This window comes from Paramormyrops kingsleyae, chromosome 13, assembly GCF_048594095.1.
Source record: "Paramormyrops kingsleyae isolate MSU_618 chromosome 13, PKINGS_0.4, whole genome shotgun sequence".
NCBI classification, from domain to species: Eukaryota; Metazoa; Chordata; class Actinopteri; order Osteoglossiformes; family Mormyridae; genus Paramormyrops; species Paramormyrops kingsleyae.
Window position 1 is genome coordinate 13,990,554 of NC_132809.1, and position 19,042 is coordinate 14,009,595.

Here is a 19,042-nt window from a genome sequence, read left to right on the forward strand (position 1 = left end):
GACCCTGGAGAACGTGGCCAGTAACAGCAGGACCATGGATGGTGAGAGGCAGGAATAGACCAGGCGAACAGAAAGTCCCCAGCAGACTGAAAGCCCAGATGAACCTCGCCTAGGCCACCACCAGTACTGGTGTCAAGACACTGTGTGACAGAATGAGGAGATCTTCTATAGCGCACACTGCCTGCCCAGCGGCTTCAGAGTTAAGTCTAGTTACTCTGGTTACAGCCTGACCTCAAATACCATAAGGAGTTTAAATCAGACATTTAATATTAAACAAATGGAATCAGGTGTGTTCAGTGCGCTGTGTCTGCAACAGTATGGATCGGGATTATGGCTGACATTCTGCTTTCCTTGCTAACAATATATTTGTCCTCCTGTCCAACTTAAACATGCATCTAGGGTATAATTGGTTGAGTTTTTTTGATGGAAAAAAGTAGAATATTGCTGTTTATTACTGCCATTTTGGTTTCTTTACCCTACTTTAATTATAAGATCATTTTCTATGAATTTGACCGCTAGCTTGTAAGGCGATTGAGGAGTAGGGGTCAAAGTTTGCGGAGATGATGCTCCCCAGGTACAAACCAGTGAAGGTTTCCCAGTCAAGCCCAGATCTACATGCTGCGCTCTGTAGTTAGTGATCCTCACACAACTGGCATCTGTAAAACTGCATCTACTTAGTGGTACCGGCAACAATATGGCACTGTGGAGGGCCAGAGGATTCACATCGAGCCTCGACGCCAGGCTTCTGTGACATGCAGAGCTCCCTTGCATAAGGAGCTAAAATCAGACGAGAAGTAGGTTATTGAGCCCCACCCAAATCTCACTGAAGATACCAGGGAACATGGGAGAATGAGCCAGTCTCTGGTCAGAAGCTCAAAATAATTATGGCCGTTTTACACTGTGTAGTATTTTTGTAGCTGTCTTGTGTCCAGATTCATTCATGGAATTTTCAGCCTGCCACTAAAAGCAAATAATAGTTATAGTCATAGCAATGAAAACAAACTGTTATATTTTAACACTTTATTTGTATTCATCACATTATAGAAGAGGAAAAGTGTAATAAAACTTCTGGAAAATTCTGCAACTGCAATATTGAAAATAATACAGTACAAATAATAATTAAAATGAAAGTAACAATAATTAGTAACAAAGAAAAGGTACAAAGGAAACAGAATATCAAGGAGAGGAAGCGTCTGGTTGTTGGCTGGGGACCTGATCTCTGTCACATGGACTTTGTGTCCTTGCCTCTTTCAGCGTCTGGTCTACCTGCTGAAGAGCTTCATGAAGCTCTGGTAGCCGTCCTCCCCGAAAAAGTCAAAGGAGCCCTCAGAGCTGCCCAGGTGCACCAGTAACAGCACCAACAGCACCAGCAGCAGTAGTGGCACCAGCAGGTTCCAGCCCGACGCCAGGATGTTGTACCACTTGGCCTTGTCTGAACACTCCTGAGCAGTTCTCATGTCTCCAAGGGTTTTCTGGTCACGAGCCTTAGGGGGGCAGAGCATAGAGTAAGGTCGATGTCAGATGGCTCTCCATGCATGATCTGTGCTGCAATTTCAGAGTGTAAAACAACAGTGGTTCTCGACCCCGCTCCGCAGTTTGTGAGGCTTTCTGCTTACCCAAGAAACAAAAGATTTCAGCTGATTTGCAATTTCAAGAAAGCTGAACTCAGACTGGCCAGCAAGGAGGAGGCACGATCTGCAACTGCTGGGGAGTCACTCGGCAGCTCCTAGACCAGACCCACGGTCAGCGAGGTGGGCTGTGATTGCACACAATCTCCATTCAGCTGCACCTCCAACTACAAGTGCTGTCCTAAGTTTCATCTGGCTTTGTTTGCAGTTTCCAATCCTTCTGAATCACTGAAGCTGAGAATGAGTTACGTCCAGAGTCACGGCGGCAGTTTAGTAATAAGTGGCTTTTTTTATTTAACAACATGCGAGTGAGTGTCACAGGTGGGAGACGAAACTTATTCCTTATTGTTGCTGCAGCCATTTTATCAGATTAGTTTGCCCCTAACAGATTTGGTTTCATTCCTATCAATTTTGTTGTCTTGTTTTGTTTTGTTCCTAATGCCGGCAGTCATGCACAAATTAGACATTATCTTAGTCACTGGGTTCCAAGGGCAAAGAAGGCATCCTGACTTCTCTGTGTAAAATTTAATCCTGTACTGTTTTACACTATACTCATTTACTACACTATCTTGTCATATTTAGACCATCTGTCGTGCACAGTGTGTGTCTGCACAGCCCTATCTCAGGACCCAAGCCTCTAATCATCTCTTGAAAATCTTTCATTTGTAACATGTCAATTATGCTGATTTTAATTCGCTGAGCCAAGCTGGTAGTAACCGTCTGTAATTTAAGCTTGTCAATGCCAAAGAGGAAGTGCTTCTTTTAATCTTGCGGGGAATGTCGTTGCTACTTCGGGTACATATCCCCTCCCCGTTTAGTTTCCTGTGGCTTGTGAGACAAGGTGTTTGCCTCCGAACAGAACCCACAGCAGAGTTTGGTACAGTCAAAGCAATGCTCTCTTTTGATGGCAAAGCCTTTAAGACAGTGTTTTCCAATCTGGTCCTCAGGTACCCGGAGACGGGCCACATTTTTGCTCCCTCCGAGCTCCCTGCCAGACAATCCACATTTTTGCTCCCTCCTGGAAGGAAGCAAAAATGTGGAATGTGGGTTCCCGAGGACCGGATTGGGAAGCACTGCTTTAAGGAGTCCACAACAATTATATAATGGAGCAGATACATGCCAGCAATTTTTATGGGGCAGCAATCATTTTAAGATCCTGAACGCAATATGCTAATCTTCCTCAGAAATTACAGTGTTTTAATTATAACATAATGCCCTTCTTGGATAAACTAAATATACCTTCATTGGGAACAATAGCATGGAGTCAATATACAGTACAAGGAAATGTACAGAAGGCAATCGACTGAATAGAGTAGAATGAGGTGGCACAGGAGCCCCGCTCACCTTGATAGAGTAGATGAGGGCCAGAAAGCCAAGGCAGCAGAAGTTGACGTAGAGGGTGTTGCATAGAGACCAGATCAGGTAGTCATTGGGTGGCTTGCCAGCGTGGCCCATGTGGATCACGGTGGCACCCGCAGGCTTACGGGAGGACTTGCAGCTGGTGAGCGGCGTGCAGTCTGATGGGTAGCTGTAGGTGGCATTGTCCATTCTGTCCTGGGCGTCTGTGGATCCTCTGCTGGACGCTTCCTCAACGGCTGGCACCCCTTCCCACACAGTGGCTTTTATTCAGCCTGACACAAGGGTGGGGACTGGAAAGGACCGCTTTGCTGGGCTGGTCCCGATGGTCTGTCATTATGTGGTCAAGCCTCAAGGTTACGGCTGTGGCGCTCCACCTTGCTCCATGATGGCGGAGCTTCAGTCTTGCCATTGCAGTTCACTTGTTCTTTGTTCCACATCTCTATTCAAGTTTTCACATACTTCTCTGTGCAAGAAAATCAATAATAATGCAACAATCTCAGCTGTTTTTTCAGTCATCAGTCAATAAGGCACTGTTGGTTTTTTTCTCTCTTCCAGATTGTTTTTCTGTCTTCTGTTTATAATGAAAAATAAGGCATTGCACTGTCACATATCAAAGAAGCATTCATCATTTCAACTGTGCAGTATTTTAATTTCAGAAACAAATCTGACTGAAAAACTCCAAATGAGTGGTTGCCGCAAACAGCAACGTGACGTACTATCTGCTCAGTCATTATGCTGCTCACATACGGCACGACGTCTATTAAAAGATAATAAAATAGCTGTTGAAAATCATAGAGTCAAATGTATTTCACATTTAGCCTAGTCGCTTGGATGACACCCATCTTTAAAGGCACTTGGAAATGTTTAATAAATACTGCATATGTAAGAAGATTTTGTGACAGATTTTTTTGTGACAAAAATTTACCGCAAGTGCACGCTTAAGTGCCCTTAAAATGTTGTTTTTAAGTTTCTGTATTTAAAAAAATAAATAAAGTAAATTAAATCAATTCATTTTATATTTAGTTGCTTGGATGACAACTTAATATAAAGTAACTTCTAGTTTTTTTTTTTTTGTTTTTTTGTTAAGGTTAAATACCTACTTACAAAATAAAGTATTTAACTACTTTCACTGCTCATTTCAGAATTGCTTCACTTAAACACTGCAAAATTAATATAAAGTCCCCAGGATAAGATCGTCCGACTTATGGACAACTCGTACGTATGAAAAATCTGTCATAAAGTGTATTACATTAAAAATCGGATTAAATGCAATGGTTCGTAATGACGGACGTACACACTGCTTTGTGACGACGAGGCTGAAGTTGGCTCCTTATTCGATTTTCCGGTCCACCTTAAATGCTGCGCAGCCCAATGCAATGACGCGATTGCGCCTGTAGAGGGGCTCATTAAGCAAGGCTTACCTTCAGAACTTCATTTGGCTTTCGATACGTATTACCTGAACACGATACTACTGACTTGTTACGACTTTGAGAAAAGTACATATCTGGGCAGATTCAATAATAGTACGTGTGTATTTTATCAGAAAATGAGACAAACGCAAACGTCTTTCCACTCCCAATCAGGCCCGGAAATATGCCCAATCAGACAAATACTGTATGAACTTCAGTACACGTCAAGTATCCAACTATATAGAAAAAGTGACATTGTCCTGCATGGCCCAGACCGATTTAATGATTTAAATATCTGATGGAAACAAGTCATGTCATACTATAGCGCACAAAGGTGTGAATGAGAAGCCAGGTTTCCATGCCCATTTCAATACCATAAATCTCTCTGTGCCAGGCAAATATCAACTTCTCAGTACACATCAGGTACCCAACTATATAGAAAAAGTGACATTGTCATGGCCCAGACTGATTTAAGGCACATGTGCGCGCATCCCCACGCCTGTACTCCAGTGATGGGAATTCCGGCTCTTTCGGCTCCCAAGTGGCTCTTCAGAGTTTTTTGGTGCTTAAATTAATTTATTACCAAAAATAATGTAAAATTATAAGTGAAATGAATTACTAACGTACAAAACATAAATTATATCAAATGTTTATTATTTATATGGCTTATAACATGGTGCAGAATAATAAATTTTAAGGAACAAAAACTAAACCATCTCAATTTGAGAAGAAGATCCAATATTTTTAATTATTTACAGTGAAACAACATAAGCTTAGAGAATGACAAAACAAAATATAAATAATGTGTAAAACAAAAAGTAGCATGCAGGTAATTTTAGCTCTAGTCTTTAAAGAAGGTCGGCATTAAGAAAAACCAAGTGCCTCAGATTTGAGGGGTTGATCCTGTTTCTTCTCTCTGTTATTATCTGCCCTGTTTTTGAGAAGATTCTCTCTGAGGGGACTGATGCTGCCGTCACATGTGTAAGACGTGGGTAAACTGGAGCCTTGGTCTCCCACCAGCTCAGCGGATCTGCTCTTCTCTGGAAAAGAGGCTCCTTAAGATACGATCTCACTTCCAGTACTGCATCTGCTGTGGGATTCCTTCTTGTAGTGTCTCCAGTTGCTCGTTCTTCAAAGAACCTCCAAACAGCAGATGCTTGTGGCTCCTCTTGTTCATCCTCTGTTCCCGTTTCCCCCTCTTGGCCCCCTGTCAGTGGAGCTGCCTGCCCGTATCTTGCTGCTGCTGCACTTATTCTTTGAAGAGCTTCATCAGCCGCTCTGTTTTCATTAAAGGCCAACCTTTCGAATCTTTGCATTCTATTCTGTGAAACTTTCTGTCCATGGATGCACAGAGAGCAGCCACTAACTCTGCCACTTTCCCTGTGGTTACTCTGTGGTTACTCTGTGGTTACTCTGGTCTGCTGCTCAGCCGTCACTCTCTGCAGACCCTTGCACAGGATCAGCATTTTAGAGGCTATAACATAGCTGAAAATGAGTAAAGAATAATTGTTAAAATTATGCTTTGTTTTATTTAGCAGTATGTATTATTTCCATTCATGTCTAATCTACTTTTCATACCAATAATGCAACAACTAATAACAACAATAATAACTTAATAGCATTTGTACACTGTACCTGTCTGCACTGATCTCCACAGTGACCTGCTCCAATGGCTCCAAAACCGTGCACCTCCTGCACCTCCTGCAGCGCCTCCCATTCCTTGTGGTTCAGAGGATCAACAGGCTACAATAAATACTGGGATGTTTATAAAGCAAAAAAGGAGTTCTGTGGATGGGAAATTGACCAGATCAGCTGGGAGGGAGGCATTATGGGATTGCTGTCATGTCTTAGGCATAAGGCACAAAGAAGTTGTTTGTATGAATCTGGGTCAGGGTGACAGTTGGGGTTAGCAAGCAGAGAAATGAAAGGAAACTTCTGGGTATGTCTCAGAACCTGTCGAAATAAAAATACTCAGCTGAGGTTTTGTCATGGCGGCAGTGCTACCCACCCCCACCAGAACTGCCCTTATGTGGGGCTGATAAGAAGAGGGTTTGGGGTTGAAGAGAAGACACCTCTTGTGAAAAGAGAAAGTGTCTGAATGTTTTAATCACGTACTGCAATAATCCTTCGCATAGAGAATCGCGTACTGCAATAACTAATAGCATAAGGAATGCCCTTTTAGGGAAACTCAGTAAAGGTATATAAACTTTACTTTGTTCAGGGTGTGTCACCTCTTTGGAACAGGGACACTGTTTCTCTTCTGTATGCTTCTGAACTGCTTCACTTATTCTCATGGTGATTATTTGCCAGCTAGTAAAGAAGAAATTAATAGAAAAACAAAGAAGGATCTACCAAGTACATTTTTCACTTTCCACAGTTCAAAATAAATTTCTCAAAAAGCCGTCTGCGATACAGCAAGGATGTAAAGGATTGTGATCGGTTTGGAGAGCGTATGCTGAGCTCATCCGAAGGCATCCACGGTAAACTTTAACCTAAGTTATTATACACATACTATATAATCTTTAAAAGGAGCAATCATTACAAGTGCAAAGTTTGCTAAATTTTGTTTCCAATAACGGTAAAAATGCTTTGCAAAATTTAAACCCCCCTCACCAGCGGTATGATGTGACAATATGAAATAGTCTCGTCTCAAGAGATCTGCCTATTATGGTCCCTGCAGTGTGAAGCCTGGAAGACACTGGATTCGTGGCGAGTGCATTGCGGCTGGTTTTGAGGCTGCTGGGATTGCTGCACTGTGAGGGAGTGGAGTAGACACAGGGTGCACTTGTGTTGTGTTGTGCGCCTGTTGAAGTGGTTGATTGGAATTATTTAGAAGTATATTTGAGTGTTTGTGTGCCAGTATGGTGGCGTGGGTGGCTGTTGTTTCATTTTAAACCCTCTCTTGGGGGTTTGTGGTTTTTTGGCCTCCCAAGAGCAACTTCGCTTTATTTTAGTTAAACGTTGTTAAGCAGGAAGTTAGTCTCAGGTAGGTAATTGTTAATTTGGTTATTTTAAAAGTTTAATTTCAAAGGTTGTTATCTCTGACGCTATCAGATAATTAAAAAAGTTAATTTAGTGTTTTATTGTACTCGGCATTAGATCAACTAAAAGTTAAATACGCTATATAAATATACTGGGCTGGGAGTAAAGGACGGGGTCATAGTGAGTTAGGTAATTATGGGGCAAAGTGGCTCTCATCCAACACACCAAGGAGTTAGAGGAGAGAGTTGATATGCATTTTAGGGAGACTGTGTGTATGTCACAAGCGGGGAGGGGGGAGTATGAAGAACAGAGGTCGAGAGAGCTGGATGAACGTAGGTCATAGATGTAGAAAAGGGCGTACACAGTTTACAGGGGCAGCATCACCCGAAGTGACTGTGTCTAACCGCTTTCAGGTGCTTCCAGCTTTAGAGCCTGAAGAGACTGGGGAGGCAGCTGGGCCCCTGGGCACCAAGGAACCCCATCCTCACAGGAGGAGGGAGGTTGTGGTAGTAGGGGATTCAATTATTATAGGTGTAGATAGTTATGTGTGCACCCGTGATAGAGGGTCCCGTACGGTGTCTTGCCTGCCTGGTGCCCAGGTGGGGGACCTTCCGAATTGAGTGGACAGGCTTTTGGCCCCAGCTGGGGTGGATCCAGTGGTCATGGTGCATGTTGGCACAAACGACATAGAAAAGGGCAGGAGGGCTGTTCTGCAGGATAAATTTATAGAAGTTGCGGATAAGCTGAGAAGCAGAACGTCCACGGTGGTATTCTCTGGGATATTTCCTGTGCCACGTGCGAGTCAGGCTAAGTTAGCTGAGATAAGGAGATTAAACATGTGGCTAAAATGGTGGTGTAGGAAAGAGGGGTTCAGGTTTATGGGGCACTGGAAGACCTTCTGGAATAGGTGGGACCTGTTCAAGCCGGATGGGTTGCATCTGAACCAGAGTTGAACCAGTGTATTGGGGAGGCGTATGTATAGAGTAGTTAAGGAATGTTTAAACTAGGGACTGGGGGGGGAGGATAGTTAAGAATATAGGAGGGGAGAGCTGGAAAGCCCCAATTAATATTAAAAGTGGGCACTGTAAAAGGCCTACCCTTTGCGGTCTGTGTTTAAACACTAGGAGTATTAGAAACAAAATTTATGATTTAGAGGCTTTAATTAGTACTGCAAAAATGCTTACTAGTCAAGCTTTTTCATCAACTTGTTAACGTGTGGGCCTGAAATTTGCTACTTGCTCACTAGTTAACTAGTAAGGCTTAATTAAAATGCTTACTAGTAGCAGTACAGGTCAAAATGTCCACTAGTGACACTAGTAAAGGCCAAAATGTCCACTAGTTGCACTAGTGGACATTTTGACCTATACTGCTACTAGTAAGCATTTTAATTAAGCCTTACTAGTTAACTAGTGAGCAAGTAGCAAATTTCAGGCCCACACGTTAACAAGTTGATGAAAAAGCTTGACTAGTAAGCATTTTTGCAGTACTAGTACGACCTAGTCGGGTACTAGTGCACCAGGATATCTTACTAGTATGGCCAAAGTCCGAACTAGTAGAGCAAAGCGGGCTTGATATCACGGATATCAGAATAAATGCTCAAATGGCTTTGCATATCAAATGGCTTTCCATAAACTAGTACAGCAAAGCGGGCTTGATATCACGGATATCAGAATAAATGCTCAAACAGCTTTCCATACGAACTAGTACAGCAAAGCGGGCCTGATATCACAGATATCTCAAAAAAAAACTTAAACAGCAATTTCCATAATCTTGCAAGCTAGCGGACCTTGTAGTTGCCCGCAGGCATCTTACATTAGCAAGATAAGTTCGGTGATAATTAATGCAGACAAGAAACATAAATGACACAATCAAAGAAAATCTGCTGCCAAGTCAATCAGTGTCAGCCCCGAACAAGAATGGAGAAGGAGATCCAGGTATGCAGGGGTGAAGGAGCTTTATTAAAGGCTCCGGATGGAGGGGAGAGGAGGAGATGGGTTTCCTGCCTCGGAGGAGCGCAACCTTCTCTGCCGATGCGCAGGGGGAAAGCGCCGTAGGCGAGGGAGCGATCTCTCCAGGAGATATCCGATGGCACGGGACCGAGGGGGCGAGCAGGAATCGGTGTCGTAGTCCGTAGGCTGGGTTCGTTAACTGGGAGATCCGTCCGACGGGTAAGCACGAGACCAGGACACACAAGGAAGGGGGAACAGGAGATGCCGGGCTCAGCGGGGAAGGCAGGTCAGGTACGGGAACGGGTCTGAGGAGGGAAGGCAAGAGGGTGAGGGTCGCACAACAGGATAACAGGTAAGGATGGGAGAGAAGGGCAGACGAGAGACGAGAAAAACGCTTGGTATGGCTGCAAATCATTAGCTCAATACTTCGCGACGCATAGCGGGTCCCGTTCTGCTTATAAAGGCAGTCAGTCCTTTGTGGACGAGCTACACCTGTCGCGTCCCGCCTCCGTGGGCGTGACAATCAGTACTCGTACTTGCCACTTGCTCCACTTTGACCGTGGTTCCCGAGGAGAACTATCGGCAGTCAATCGCTCATCCTGCTAGTCCCGGATGTAGAGGGTTGAATTTCGGAGTTCGGACGGTATTTTAAACCATGGAAATTGTGGCAGCGTATTTGAAAAAGCGAAAATAACAGGACTTAATATTGCAAAGCAAAAATAAGAGGACTGAATATTACCACTTGAATAATAAAGATGCGAATAAAACACATCGAATATTTTCAACTGAATTTGTTCTTTTGAAATTTATTTTGAGGCGAAAATAAATTAACTGAATTCATATGGCTGAATTATATATATGCACTTTAAAAGCTGTATGTTTTGGAACTGAATTTTGGAAGCCGAATATTTTTGTATTGAATATTTAAGCAATGAAATTGCAATTGAATATTTTTTCAGTTGAAATATTCAATGTTTAAATGTATATACAAATTAAATTACAGTCACCGAAAATTCAAAACAACAGTAATGCACTGCGTTTTTATACGATAAGTGTAATTCAACATGTTATTTTTCCATCAGCGATTTTTGTCATTAATTCACTTCCATAGTCATAATTAAAATTTATGACAGGAAACTCAGTGTGCCAGAATTGAGATTTTTACCTTTTTACAAATGTTAATTGCTTTCAAAAGAGATTTACACACAACACTAAGAGCACACCATGTTCTTCAGTTATTCAAATTTACAGCAAAGAAACACGTAAAGATTTTATTGTGAAAATTTAATGAATTTGTTTCCATATCAGAGTGTCACATCGTTATACAAAGGAATACCAAACTACTGCAACACATTGGCAGAGCAACTATTTGTTTTAAAAGTGGGTACATATGAGAGTCTATGAAGATTCTGCAGATCTGCAGAGAAGGACTATCTAATTAGCTCGTTTACTTTAAAGTAGGCCTAATAATGCCCACGACCATAGGTATTCCCCTTCCAACGAGCATCCTGGTAGCTATACATGCTTGTCTCTATCGAAAGACGTACACCCAAAGTCACAATGAAGATGAACAGGATGATCAAGGAGATGCAGAGGGCAGCTATATTAAAGCAGCGAGCCTTAGATCCGTACTCCCCGTTGGCTTCCAGGTCACCCAGCACCTTCCGGTCTCTGGCCTGAATGAGAGGGTGACAAAAACACAAAATCTGAGGAAAATGTGACTTGTTCAGTGTCAGTTGACTAAAACTAATACCAACAGGCCTATCTACAAGGGACGGTATTTTTGGCACTAAAAATTCAGTACTTTCCGTTTTCCATTGACTTTTAGTTAAGGTACCAGTAACAAAGCTACCAAACCAGCTGGTGTACTTTTCCGGTTCTTCTTTGCCTTGCAAACACAACATATATCCACATTCTGAAAAAGGGTAGGTGCCAGAAAATGGATGAATGAGGAGACCCAAACTTTAACTGCGATTTGGTCGGAATAACAGATGCAATGTGATGTGATGAATTTTAAAATTATTTAAAAAATTAATATAATATACTACATTAGAAAAAATTCAGATATTATGATGTTATATTGTTACAATAAATACTGAGATATTTATAAAGCAAAAAAGGAGTTCTGTGGATGGGAAATTGACCAGATCAGCTGGGAGGGAGGCATTATGGGATTGCTGTCATGTCTTAGGCATAAGGCACAAAGAAGTTGCTCTGCTGATGGTACTGCATGTATTTCATCCTGAAACTCGTAATCTGGGTCAGGGTGACAGTTGGGGTTAGCAAGCAGAGAAATGAAAGGAAACTTCTGGGTATGTCTCAGAACCTGTCGAGATAAAAATACTCAGCTGAGGTTAAGAGTGGAGGTTTTAGACCACTTCAGTTAATGCGGGGGGGGGGGGGGGGCGCAGACTGAATCCAGTTCTTCTGTTGGGGGGGCAGATGCATATTACACTAGATAGCGGGCAAATGAAGAAGCAAAAGACATTTTTGAAAGCTATTTATGCAATGCTTTGCAGTTATATTTTGCACTTTTTACAAATACGTAACTCACTCTGATTTCTTGTTTAGACTGTCTTGCTTCCACAAACCTAATAATTTTTTTTCTATTGTTAACTTTGCTTTTCAAAACCTGAAGCGACTGGACCACCCAACGGACCGACATTAAGAGTCCATCAAGAAAATGTTCTTACGGTTGTGTTTCGCCTGTTCTCAAGGCACAAAATGTTAGCCCACATATATAAATGTAAACAACAACAACAATAATAATAATACATTTATTCCAGACCGAAGTAGCATACACATTTAAGGGAGCCACGGGGGGTGGGGGGCATGCATTTTGGCACAGGGGGCACTGCGACTCTCCTGCCCCAGAACCGCCCTTATGTGGGGCCGATAAGAAGAGGGGTTGCGGTTGAAGAGAAGACAGCTCTTGTAAAAAAAGAAAGTCTGAATGTTTTGATCACATACTGCAATAATCCTTCGCATAGAGAATCGCGTACTGCAATAACTAATAGCATAAGGAATGCCCTTTTAGGGTACTCAGTAAAGGTATATAAACTTTACTTTGTTCAGGGTGTGTCACCTCTTTGGAACAGGGACACTGTTTCTCTTCTGTATGCTTCTGAACCGCTTCACTTATTCTCATGGTGATTATTTGCCAGCTAGTAAAGAAGAAATTAATAGAAAAACAAAGAAGGATCTACCAGGTACATTTTTCACTTTCCACAGTTCAAAATAAATTTCTCAAAAAGCCGTCTGCGATACAGCAAGGATGTAAAGGATTGTGATCGGTTTGGAGAGCGTATGCTGAGCTCATCTGAAGGCATCCACAGTAAACTTTAACCTAAGTTATAATACAGATACTATATAACCTTTAAAAGGAATCATTACAAGTGCAAAGTTTGCTAAATTTTGTTTCCAATAACGGTAAAAATATTTTGCGTAGTGAGTGCATCGCGGCTGTGGAAAGTATAGATTTTCATTTCAGTGTCCATGTTAACAGAGGAGAGCGGCCACACGGCCTCACACCTCATCTGTTTTTCACACGTGCGGAGAGCGGTTCTCAGCACAAATATGCAGTTAAAAGATCTGTTGCTAGTCATACTGACATCATACCAGCAAAATTCCATAGCTGACCGAAAAAGGCATCCCCTTTAGTTCTGAATTTCTGTAGCTTCCATCAACAAGTGCTTTTTATGATTTGTATGTGAGCAAATTAATTTTTTTCTTCATGAAAACAAAAACAGTGTTACTGGAGATGTGATACACACTTATAATGTAACAAGAGACACATTGTCAAATTCATGTTTTTTCTTTTGAGCTATTACAGTGGATAGTAAATTATACACACATGTTAAAATGGCAGGTTTTTGTGATGTAAAATAATGAGACCACGATAAATCTTTTCAAAACTTTTCCCACCTTTAATGTGACCAATAACCTGTACAATTCAATTGAAAAAGAAACAAATCTGTGAGAGGCAAAAATAAAAAGAATAAAAAAACGTGCATGGTCAGCCCCCAGCTTTAGTCAAGGTGGAGGGAATTATGAACACCTCCAAATACCGGTCACTCTTGGCCCAAAACCTTCTGGTGTCTGCTAGAAAGCTGTAGATGAGGAGGAATTTCACCTTACAGCCTGACAATGACCCCAAGCAAACATCCAAATCAACAAAAGAATGGCTTCACCAGAAGAAAGCTAAAGTTTTCCAATGGCTCAGCCAGAGCCCGGACCACAATATACTTGAAGATGTGTGAGGTGACCTGTTGAGGGTCGTGCACAAGAGATGCCCTCGCAATCTGACAGATTTTGAGCGCTTTTGCAAGGTAGAGTGGGCAAATACTGCCAAGCCAAGATGTGGCATGCTGATAGACTCCTACCCAAAAAGACTGAATGCTGTAATTAGCTCAAAAGGTGCTTCAGTAAAGTATTAGTTTAAGAGTGTACATAGTCATGTAACCAGCTTAGTGTTTGTTTGTTTATTTTTTATTTTTCCCCTAGTAGATTTGTTTTTTAACTGAATTTTAATATTTTTCTATCCACACACTTCATAAACATGCTTGTGATGGTCTAAGTTGTAGGTACCAAACTGTATTTTAACGAAACACAATATCGTATGATACGTCACATACGTTTTATGAGTTTACCATAAACAGAAACAACTATTTTTATATGTAATGTAATACAGTATGTATATGTAACAACTCCCCACCAGTGTTCAATGTACAGTAAAGTTACACCTTTGTTTCAGAATATGACTAAATCAAAAAGTTGCATATTGGGCACTGCTGCAGTCTAGTTAAACAGGACACTTAATCAAAAAAGAAAATCAGAAAATCTACAGCTATATAAACTGGTGACAATCTTAGTCACTTTGAATGAAATAATCTGCAGTGGTGGTTCATAAAAAAGACAAAGACGTGATTAACCGTTATATGACGATTATCTTTCTATCATCAGGTCAGATTTGCTGCACTCACCTTGACCGAGTAGTAAAGGGCGATGAATCCCAAGCAAAATGCATTACAGTAGATGAAGCTGAACAAGGACCAAAGAATGTGATCCCGCGGTGGGGGGGTAGATGCCATCTGCAACTCACGGTGATTCACAGGTCTATATTCAGGTTCACGCCGCTGCTCGAAGTTGCTGGTTTGCATCGGTAAAACCTCTGACTGGTACTGGATGGTGTTCATGGTAAATCCTGTTGATAAGAGATCTTCTTTGAGGTGAAAATAAATGCAGAATGATGAAGTTTACTGTGAGGTCCACCAGCCTTATAAAGCATGGAGGCGTGGCAGCCGACTGCAAGGTGGGATGAGTTTCACTTCCTCGGTACTGAAGCCAAAAAAAACACATATTTGCTTTTCCTTATAAGAACACATAAAATAATTTCTAACCCAAAGCTACAGCCCAAATCTGTATAAACATGAGGGTTGTAACGATACAGCTTTTCCATTGTTTGGTATGTGTTACAGGTATTGGGCTGTGATAATGGTATAGTTTTGGTAAATTTATATTAAAGAAGAAAATAAAACACATAACCTGTTTATTAAACAACAACTCCTTTATTTTTCCATATATTAACTCTTCATTCAGAAAAATTACAGAATGACTACCAGCCTAGTTGATGTCTCTACTGTATGAAATCAAAGACAGAGAAACATTCAAATTAAAAGTGCTTATCTTCGATAATCTGCAGATGTTATACTATTTTAAATGAACAATGTATCTAGTTTGTACGGGGCCTGTACAGGAAATATAAATTTTTGGAAGAAAACTTTTGAAATGCCAAATCTTATCACTGTTAAAAAGCAACCACAGACAATTAGCCCAGTAAGTGTAGAAATTAATACCACAACCCAGGAGAGCGCAGAATGTTTTTGATGCAACAGACCCACATAAAGGGGGCAAGAAACGTATTGTGGTGAGTGGTTGAATTATTTTAATAAAGAGGACAACTAATTTAAAATGGAATACTCTCTTTATTAAGAGCCACTCTCAGTTTAACACTAGCAGAGGCTTGGACAGTTTACATGACACTCATGGTTACACGCAAGGAAATAAACATTACATAGTTATGACATTTATCATTAACATAAATACATGAATACACATTAATTTACATCATTTTAAGATAAGTGCAGGTTGTCACATTATGTCAGCCTATTGCGTGCAGCGGTGGGACCACTGCTCACATAGCGACATATTGCTGAAACAGCGTCGATTACATCTGAAGTATGTGGCCATCAGGGGGCGGACAATTTATGCCATCTGCTGTTGTATAATGATGTTTAAATTCTATCCTTCGCAAATAAGACAACCCCTTTTTTTAGGTGCTTTTTGGGGAAAAAACACCATCTTATATTCGCGCCAATAAAGGAAAATGACGAAAATATCGTAATATCACGGTTCACGTGTGGGAATTGAATCGTCGGTAGCATACCGAATGGTTCGCTAATATACCGAAAACCATTACACCCTTAACAAACATAATTGTGTTCAAGGCATCCTAAATATTTAGGGGCTTATTTTAATGATGGGACATACAATAGGAGACTTCAGAGCTGGTCTTGTCAAAGTGAAGCCCAGCGACTTCAAGCTGGCAGTCAGAACTTGCTTCGTTTATGCAGTATCACATGACCAATGATGTCGGATTCGTCAGAGGTTTCCTATCCTGTTGGCTCTTTGAAGCTTTTATAAAAGCCAGATGAAACGTTTGGGCATCGTGCGTTTTTCTTGTGGTTGGAGAGATCGATTGCTATACAGTTTGTATTACATACTACAACTTTTGACTCATAATGGAAAGTGGCCCTGGTGATCCTCTAATGTCAAGCTGCACCCCAAGATTTCAATACCCCAATCTTTCAATTACAAGCAGACCTGTAATTGAAAGACTGCTGGTTCAAATCCCCGACTGGCAAGGTACCACTGAGGTACCCTGAGCAAGGTACCGCCCCCAAGCACGGCTCCCCGGGCGTTGAATTAGCTGCCCCCTGCTATGTCACGATGTCACATATGGGTTAAATTCAGAGGACATATTTCGTTGTTGTGCTCTGTGTGCTGTCAACAATGATCACTGATCAACTAATTATAATTTCTGTCCCCAGTCCTCCATCTCCCCCGTTTAAAAACTCCCCTGCAAACCCCAACAGGAGTTGACTTTCGGTTATTAAAAGAAAATAAAAAGAAATGCATAAATGATCATCGCGCACACAATGCTTGTGTCAGCTTCATCATACATTTACGCATCTTAAAGACACATTAAAATCAAGGTACAGTACAACACTGTTCATACTAGGGTCTACATATTAAGACAAACATTTGACTAACTGATGCTAAATAAGAACCATATTTACCTGTTCCAACTTAAATAAAATAATAATTATTTGACTTAAAGACAGACTTAGGGAATAGATCTCATTCATAACCAGGGGACTGCCTACAATTGTAAAAATATGTATTTTGCGATAAACGTGTTAACCTCCCCAATGGGGAGAGATTTCTCTTCTCTCAGTGCAGAATCCTCACCCCCAGATGAAGTCTTGCCCCACATTTGCAACAAGCCCCAGGGATGGAGGAAAATTGAGACTCCAGCTCTTGGTGCAGAGGACCCAGCATCTGACGTGTCTCCCAGGCTGCCATGCCTGCGGCGCCTGACTGGGAGGGGACAGTCACTTCACCAGAGTCCCAAGTCCCTGGAGCAGAAAGGGCTCCAAGGCCCGTTCCAGACCTAGAGGAGGTTAGCGAGTTTCCCTCGCTCAAGCCATGCCTGGCTCTCATTTCAAAAAGAAAAGGTTGAAGAAGCAGGCCACACCCACTTCCCCAGATTGGCCAGATCCCGTGCCTCCATGAGCCTGCCACGCCAGACCCTTTATCTCAAGAATCAGTCACGTCAGAAACTCTGCCATTTGCCAGAGAGTAGTCATTGATGGTTTGTGTGGAGCTTAGTGAGTGATGATGTCATATGGGGAGGGTGTTGTATCATGTTACTTCACAATGATTGACAGGTTGCCCATTCCCATGTCAACTTGGCCGCACGGACACATCGCAGGACCCTGTCTTGAAAATGATGAGCTGTGTGGCCGGACATGCAGGAGGCCTGCCTGGGGTCGCGGTAAACCGTCCAAGCCAATCCAAAGCCTCCACTGGTGAAGGTCCAAGGAGCCGTCTAGGCCATCATGTGTGAGCTGAAAGAGGTCAACATTCACAAAAAATTGTGAAGCTTGAACCATGATGTTGAAGGCAAAGATTATGAGTGCACTGTGGGCTTGGCAAGTAATGCTTTGTGGGAAACGCACCAGATCGTTCACTCCTCGACAGCTGTAAACTGAAAGATAACTACAGCGGTCTGACATTTTTTCAAAATATGCACGCTGTACCCTGTTTACCATTATTTAGTATTTTAATCACCATTATTGATTCATAGCTAGTAATTATACAACTGATTGTAATTGACATACATCTCTTACTTTAAAATGTGATTGGATATTTTTGCTTACATGTAATGTGGCTATTGCTAAATTAAATTATATGCTTTAAAAACCATGTGCCATTCTTGCTAGAGGATCACGATGGATAACGAGCACTTGAATCATATATTTAATAGACCTTCAAACCCTGGGGTGTTTACTGGTAGGTTTCTGATAGAAGAAGAGGGAAGTGGGCACAAGTTAAATAAAAATTAAACTGCGACTTGGCTGGCTGGAGGAGATGCATATACTTTACCCTTTGTGTTTCTTAAAAATAAGACCAGTGTAGAGGTAAAGAAAGCATTAGAAAATATTCTCTCTGAAAGCAGGGTCCCCAAAAAGCTTCAAGCAGATCAAGGGAAGGAGTTTTTCAACACATCACTCTATACCATGCAGGAGTCGGCAACCCTAGGCACGCATGCCACAACTGGCACGCGGAGGAATTTCAGGTGGCACGCTGACGATGATCACAATAGAGACCTGCAAGCCCGCGGGACCCAACGCACCGAGTGCGGCGCGGGACAAGATTTGATGGGTGAATGCGGGTGCGGGCGGTAAGGTCCTCATATATGTGCGGGTTGCGGGAGAATAGAATTAATCACGGGACTCCCGCAAAATGGAATTATCTTAAAATTAATTTATTAAAAACAAGTACTCTATTATTTATCTACTGCACAAAAGCAACAAGAACGACTAAATTAAAGGCTAACACTCTGAAGCTGTATTAGGCCAAATGCTTTTTTGTTTGACCACTTGAGAAATCAACGTTTATTATTATTTTGTTTCATTGCAATATTATTAGCCTATTTCTAACTGTTCTGAGTGTATTTCTATGTTCTGAAAAGCTCCTCGTTCGTGTCCATGTTCATCATTCCATTTAATTAAACTCAAATAAAACGAAACATATTTGATTATTTTCCATCTCTTTTTTATATACACCCAAAAGGGAAGCAAGTGAAACAAATAACAGAGTAGCGGGAAGAAGTGGTAAAAATATATTGTAATGATAGGTGTGTGTGTGGAGGGGGGAGGGATTGGCATGGCAAGTTAATTAAGTGGCCACACCTGGGTAGTTAGGGTGTGGGATTAAAAGAGGGAGAATACAGGGTTCGAGAGCCGCGCTGAATAAGAGATTGCGTGTTAGACACAGCACTGGTTGGTTCTGGGAGGGAGGTGCCGTTCGTATGCCGTGTAGGGCTGCCGGCGGTGAAGCCAGATAGCGGGTTGCAGGGATAGGTTCCGGT

At 41.8% G+C, this 19,042-nt stretch overlaps 1 protein-coding gene across 1 annotated transcript; it reads right to left on the reverse strand.

Moving 5' to 3' along the window:
* Positions 1-1,005: 1,005 nt before the first annotated feature.
* Positions 1,006-3,330, reverse strand: LOC111859487 (interferon-induced transmembrane protein 5-like). The gene is made up of 2 exons (XM_023842200.2): positions 2,973-3,330; positions 1,006-1,484 (listed from the first exon to the last, which is right to left on the reverse strand). Exons 1-2 carry the CDS (start codon positions 3,174-3,176, stop codon positions 1,263-1,265), a joined length of 426 nt encoding a protein of 141 aa, XP_023697968.1. The 5' UTR covers positions 3,177-3,330; the 3' UTR covers positions 1,006-1,262.
* Between the last annotated feature and the right edge of the window lie 15,712 nt (positions 3,331-19,042).

Bases quoted from the DNA above. Each gene is read 5' to 3' on its own strand.
- LOC111859487 (XM_023842200.2), bottom strand. From the start codon at position 3,176: ATGGACAATGCCACCTACAGCTACCCATCAGACTGCACGCCGCTCACC. The intron at 1,485-2,972 runs GTGAGCGGGGCT...TGCCCCCCTAAG, and splicing joins CCCTCATCTACTCTATCAAG to GCTCGTGACCAGAAAACCCT.